The sequence below is a fragment of the Orycteropus afer genome, unplaced genomic scaffold (assembly GCF_000298275.1).
Source record: "Orycteropus afer afer isolate SDZICR_OR568_19922 unplaced genomic scaffold, OryAfe1.0 scaffold00030, whole genome shotgun sequence".
In the NCBI taxonomy this organism is placed as follows: Eukaryota; Metazoa; Chordata; class Mammalia; order Tubulidentata; family Orycteropodidae; genus Orycteropus; species Orycteropus afer.
In genome coordinates this window covers 14395096-14401968 of record NW_006921617.1, presented here as the reverse complement: position 1 = coordinate 14401968, position 6873 = coordinate 14395096, and the positions used below count along the sequence as shown (strand labels likewise).

Below are 6873 nucleotides of genomic sequence, written 5' to 3'. Positions count from 1 at the left end.
TCTTCATTTTGTTTTGATCTTTTTTCTGATTGATCCCTTTCCAAAGAAGTATTCAGGTATTTGTCTTCAATCTCATTAATTCTGTCTTCCATTGCATCAGTTCTACTCCTTTGCCCTTTCAATATGTTATCTATTTCTGACAATTTAGTATTAATCTTCTGGATTTCTATCTGTAGATTTAGAATCATTTCTATTTTTCATTTATTTTGTTCTTGTATTTTCTTCCAAAATTCTTTTAGGGTTTTGTCTGTGTTTTCCTTGCTCTGTCTCTCAATTCATTGAAGATAACTAAATATAACTCTTTTGAATTCCTTATCAAGGAGTTCCAGTGCTGCGTCTTCCTCGGGGATGTATTTTGGGTCTTTATCTTGGTCCCTTGTTTCTCCTGCTTTATCTTGCTTCTTTGTGTGGACTGTGATGCTCTGTTGTCTCCGAGGCATTGTGATGTTTTTTGTTTATATTTAATTGGTGATCATATGTTGGAGTGACTTAGCCACAGTTTTCATTTTCTTTGTTTTGTTTGTATGTTATCTATGCAAGCAGGATACTGTGCTGTGCTGTGCTCCTCTATTCACTAGTTGACAGCATTTATACACTCACTGTCTATCTCCTTTCCTGTTGTCAATCTCTAGTATGTCCCTGCCAACCCTGGCAAACAAAGTCTATTCTTAGGTCCCTGGAATCCAAATGAGAAGGCTTTCACTTTAAAATCTAAAATGGTTGCCATTTTTTTTTTAAATGAGAGATGGAGATTAATTTACTTCCTGTTATTGGCGATAATAGGGAAGGCAGGACTCTGAGATCATGGTATTGCTGTGAATTACTCAACCAAAATTGTATTTCCCCTATAAAATTATAGTCCCCCTTTTAGAATATTTATTTGGGCATGAAGCTTAGAGAATATGCTGACTGTAATCCATAGGTTCAGCTTTGTAAGGTTTACTTTAAAAAAAAATGGGGTAAGGTAGCACATGGTTGTATTTTCTAGACAGAATCGGTTTTTGCAGTGGTACAAAAAGAGCAAGGAGGCCACATATTCTTACCTCCTAGAACCCCACAAGAGGAAGGCAGAATCCCCATCAATAGCCCAAGGCCTATTACTGCAAGGCCGGACATGCTGCCTCTCTCCAGCCCTTTCTCCAACCATTCCTCCCAAAGCACCCACCACCTCTCTCCTGGGTTCGATAATTCTCTGCAGTGGCCATGCAGAACTCACAGATTATGGGGTTTTTTAGGGAAGCACCAGGCTACAATTTGAGTTCAGGAAAAACGCTCAGTCTCTCTCCCAGCCCACCTTCTCTCAGCCAAGTCTTTCACAGTCTCTCCCCCAGCAGTGCATGTCCCTCGGTGTCTTACTCAGCAACGCGTGTCTCTTGAGTCTCTTTCCCAGCAGCACGTGTCTCTTTCAGTAGCGCAGTTCTCTTTCAGCAGCACATGTTCCTCAAGCAGCAGTCAGAGTTCTGCCTCTAGGAGGCCTCCTTTTGAGTTTGGCAGAGTGTCCAAACTAGCCAATCATAGCATCAGAACTCGAAGCACTTGAGAGAGAGTGGGAACCTCCCAGAACATTGTTTTGTGCCATTCCCAACAGAAATACTCCAGGTGGACAACTTTAGCAATCAGGAGCTCCTCAATTGCTCATAGCAAATCCCACCTTGGAGTTTACAAAGGCTTATGGGTAGAAAAGCCATACTAAGTAATTTACTACACCACAAGTGGTGATATTAAAAATTTTTATGGATATTTGAGATTCTGAAATAGTCAATGCTTCAAGCATTTTACATGGGTAATACTAAGATTTTATTGGCTATTTTGAATGATATAGAACATTAGAGCATTTTATCAAAAACAATCTCTTAGATCCGAAATATTTGTTTTAATGTTAAAAATTAAATTTTATAGTATAATGATTATTTATAAATTAAAAGAATGTGTATCAACAGTGTAGGTTTATAACATAGCCATATTAGTGGTTGAATTAGTAATGCCATAATGAAGACACCAATAAAAAGATCTCTGTTTTTGAAATATTAGGTTGATTATACCTATAAGTTTGTCTCATACTAGATCTTCTTAGTGTATTAGGATGTAATGCCAGTGTCTTTCAACATAATATGCACATTAACGTTGGCTTAAACAACATAGATGTTGATTTATTCTCATGTGAAAGTCTAGAGACAAGCAGTCCAGTGCTGGTAGGGCAGTGCTACTTGGTGAGATTGTCTGGGAACCCAGGTTCCTTCTAAATTCTTTTTCTACCATCCTTTAGTATTTGCTCTTTTCCTATAGTCCAAGATGGCTTACTACCACATCTGCATTCTAGCCAATGGGAAGGGAAAAGGGGAAATGGAAAAGCATAGCTCAAAAGTTGTACATATGACTTCTGCTCCCAACCAGTTGGCCAGCATTTAATCACATGGCCATACCTAGCTGCAAAAGAGGTTGGAAAACAGTTTCCATAGTCTTTACTTCTCGATAATCACAAGCCCAGCCAAAAATCAGGGGTTCTGCTGCTAGGTGAAGAGGGGAATAGGTATTTGTCTGCTGTATTGAGGTCTGTGAATTTCCTGAAATTGTTTATAAAATTGTTATTTGTGAATGTGTTCTCTTCTGGGGTAAGAAAACTTAGTTCTCGTCAACTTCTTGTGGAGGGGGGAGGGAGAAGAGGAGATTATGACCTAAAAAAAGTTAACATTTAGATACTCTGAAAGAATATAAATGACTAATTTAATATAACGTTTACTTTATTAGCTCCATTCCAATTGATTACAACCTGTATCGAAAATTCTGGTCACTTCAGGATTACTTCAGGAACCCTGTGCAATGCTATGAGAAGATTTCATGGAAAACTTTTCTCAAGGTAAGTTGTCAATCACAGACTATCAAAAGCTTAGTACATTACAACCAAAGACAGAACAGAAACTTTGATTCTTACCCACCACACTTTACAATATAGAATTCTACTTGTTACGTTTTTATACCTATTTTATAATTTATAGAAGCTAAATTATAATTAATATTTAAGCCACTCATTTTGTGGAGTAGTATATAAAATGAGTTTGGGGTTTTTAAGTTAATAATTACAGCCTTTCTTTTGTTTTTACACAGTGTCATCAACATGAATTGGTGAATATTTATTGAATATTCTGTCTTGACTTTTCACATAATCATTCAGCTATCCTGTTAGAACAGGTGTGCACAGACTGTGACCCTTGGGCCCAATCAGTCAGCTGCCTGATTTTATAAACAGTTTTATTGGAAGATTTGTTTATGAATTGTCTTTAGCTGTTTTTTTGCATTATAATGGCAGAATTATATAATTGTAATGGAGACCAAATAGGCTGTAAAGCCTAAATTATTATCTGGCATTTTGCAGAAAAAAATTGTCAACCCTATTTTACCAGAATTCTCTGTATTTCTTTTCTTGTCTACTTAAAGATCAGTTGTCCTTTTTTGTTATAATCAAAAGCCAAATTAAATAGGTAGCTCTGAAAAAGTATCATAGTGTGTGTTGTTACTTTTTTAACAGTTGTTATTTTATATGCAGTAGCTTTTGAGGGGAACCATCCAAATTCAGATTAAGTGGTAAATGATAAATTATTTAGAATTATCCTCCAACTGGTTAGGATTCGACATCTTTGTTCTGTTTGGTCACAGTCTTTAGCATATGAAGAGCTTTATAATTTTGCATAACTAGTGAAACAACAACTTTCATTGGTAAATTTTGGCTCATTCTCAAAGCATTCCTTTCTCTATTTGCCCCTTAGACAAAACTGAATAAGAAATCTATTTCTTCAGTAGAGAATTTATTCCTATTTTACCATACCATGAAATCTCACACAACACAGTGTTTTTCCTCATTTTGCTACCGTAATTTTTCTTGTTTAATATACCTTAAAATATATGGTAAAGCATGAGTAAATTTTAGATATTTTTATTATGAAATTCATTGAACAAATTACTGAACAATAATGCCAAATAAAATTAATTCATATTTTTACTTTGCAGTACTCCGAAGAAGTTTTAGCTGTTTTTAAAAGTTATAAATTAGATGATACTCAGGCCTCAAGGAAAAAAATGGAAGAATTAAAAACAGGAGGAGAGCATGTATATTTTGCAAAATTTTTAACAAGTGAAAAGGTATAAATCTTTCTTTTCCACTAAGCATAATAAGAAGTGATCTTTTTTCTTCTCCCTCTTCAGCTGATATCCTTAAGTTAAGTGCAATGGAAATGTTAATGTTAGTCTGAGAGACCCATTTCTTCCTTCCTCAGATAGATTAAAGTGATCCCAGAGATGAAAGAGGGCATTCTACATTAAATCTGTTTTTGCAGACTTATTTTAGAATAAATTCAGTTTAATTGCTTTCAAGTATATGTTTTGAACCTCTTATTAGGATTGATTTGTATTTATGAAAATATTTTGTAAATAGTCTTCATTAGGTACAAAAGAGGGGTTTTAAAACTCCCTATTTATTCATATAATTTAATATATAAATTCTGTTCAAATATAATGCTAAAGGATTGTGTTAAGTTTGCTAGTTAAGATAACACATAGAGTCTGTGTTTCAACTCACTCCCTTTGCTCCAAACACATATCAGTGACAGGTAAAATATAAAAAGAGAAAACCTAAAAGACAAAGCTGGGCTTCCAGATACAAGATAAATATCTTCATGGACCAGATATGCCACATACTGAGTGAAAGTAAAGCCTTGGGCCTACTAGACTCTGTAGCCAAAGGCAGTTGATGGCAGCTAGAAGTTTGGCAACAAGTAATGAGATCAGATGTGCTCTGAGTGAGACCAGAGGCCAGAGCCACAGCCACTGTTCAAAGCCAGGGACTGGGGTGGAACCTGACTCATTCTTGAAGCAAAAAAATTATATTGCCAATCTTCTGCCAAGGGCTGTGGTTTTATAGGAATTTGTGTGTCTAGGGATATACAGACAACTTTGTGTCCATCTCCTTGCTCTGTGACTGGATATGTGGTATCCGCAATATACTCATTGAAGCAGGTACTCCAAAACATTATCGTGAGACTTTTTCCAGACTGAGCCCAGATGCCCTGGTAGAAGCTAATACCAAAACTATTAAGGAAGAAAGTACAGGGAAAGAGAAAGAAGAGGAAATAAACATCCCACAATAAACGCCTCCTGTTCAAAACTGATCAATTATAATTTCAAAACTAATAAAGAAATCTATTGCTAAGAAAGATCACAGCCAAATCAACTTTTAGGATATACATGTATTTATACATGAAATACACAACCTGACCAAGACTTTAAAATAAATGTTTTGAATAATCAAAAGAAATAATTGATGAGATGGTATTCATTGAAAAAAAGTAAGAAATTGTGAAATAAAAACAGGCAGAAATGAAATAGAACAGTTGGATTTACATCTAGTTGGGAACCTTAGAAATGGAAAATACAGTCATTGAAACCAAAGCACAGCACACAGAATTAAACTATAGAATGGACACAGATGAAAAGAATACAAATAAATTGAAGATAATGATGAGAAATTTTCCCAGAAGACAGTGATTTTCTTAAAAAGTGAAAGAGCAGTTAAGAGCCATGGAAGATAGATGGAGAAATTCCAACATGACTAGTAGGATTTCCAGAGAACAAAATTAAGGAAATGGTGGAGAAATATTAAAAAGAATTGAAACAAGTCCCAAGTCCTCAAATCAAAGCATACTGTAACTTCTGAGCAAGGTGAATCAAGATAAATCCATACAGCAACACATCATTCTATAAAATGGCAGAGATAAATAAAAAGCCTTAAAAGCCACTAAAGAAAAAGAAAGACAGATGTACCAGAAAGAAACAGCGATTTGACTGGCTGCAGATTTTTAATCAGCAGTAGATACCAGAAGACAATGGAGAATTTTTACAGTACTGAGGAAAAAAAATCAGTCAATCTAGACTTTCATACTCAGCTAAACACTCAAGAGTGTAGATGAAATAAAGACATTTTCATTCAATGACTGGAAAACTTACCATTCAAAGACCTTCATTTTGAAAAATTACTAAAGGATTTTCTTCAAGAAGAACGGAATTGAACCCATAAGAAAGGAGTGGGATACAGAAAGCAATGGTGAGCACAAATATTCAAAAATATGACAGTAAAATTTACTATTGACTAAAAAAAAGTCCACTAATTTCTAAAATTACTTTAATTAAAAAGAATTTTAATGTGGAGCTTAAACTAGATGATAGTAACTATATGGGAGGGGAAAGCAAAAGTGTTTAATGAATAATTTAAGCATGCTGTTGTCCTTGTCTTGTCATCTTCAGAAGGGAAAAAGTATTATTGGATAACTTTAGACTTTATATAGTTAAAAGGTAACCACCAAGAGAATAAAGAAAGAAAAAAACCCTGTAGCTCCCAAACAGTGAAGGGGAAAAAAGGGGGGCAAAAGGGAATGTAGACTACTTTATAAATCCAACAAGGAACCCTGGTGGTCAAATACTTGGCCACTACCAAAAGGTCAGCATTTCAAACCCACCTGAGGCTTTACAGGAGAAAAGACTTGGCAATCTGCTCCCGTGAAGAATATGTCCTAGAAAACCCTATGTGGCAGTTCTGCTCTGTCCTGTAGGGTTGCTGTGAGTCAGAATTGACTCGACAGCGCACAACAACATTAATCCAACAGATGGAGATAAAAAAAAAAGCAAAAAGGATAGTGTGGATAATTCCAAATGTATCAATAATAAAAACAGCCCTACTGGGCCATCCCACTTAAATATATCCTAGTCTTCAGTCTGATGTCAATTCTCAGCATTCTTCTAGGTATGTTGTTGTTGTTGTTGTTGTTGTTGTTGTTATGTGCCATCAAGTCGGACCCGACTCATAGCGACCCCTCCTTGGGTTTC

The 6873-nt window shown here is 35.5% G+C and overlaps 1 protein-coding gene across 1 annotated transcript in view; it reads left to right on the top strand.

Moving 5' to 3' along the window:
• Nucleotides 1-6873, top strand: part of THOC1 (THO complex 1) — a 77586-nt gene that overhangs the window by 32213 nt on the left and 38500 nt on the right. Inside the window, exons 10-11 of the mRNA XM_007935604.2 lie at nucleotides 2749-2857; nucleotides 4006-4137. Of these exons, the coding sequence (XP_007933795.1) occupies nucleotides 2749-2857; nucleotides 4006-4137 (241 nt within the window). The remainder of the gene's footprint in view (nucleotides 1-2748; nucleotides 2858-4005; nucleotides 4138-6873) is intronic.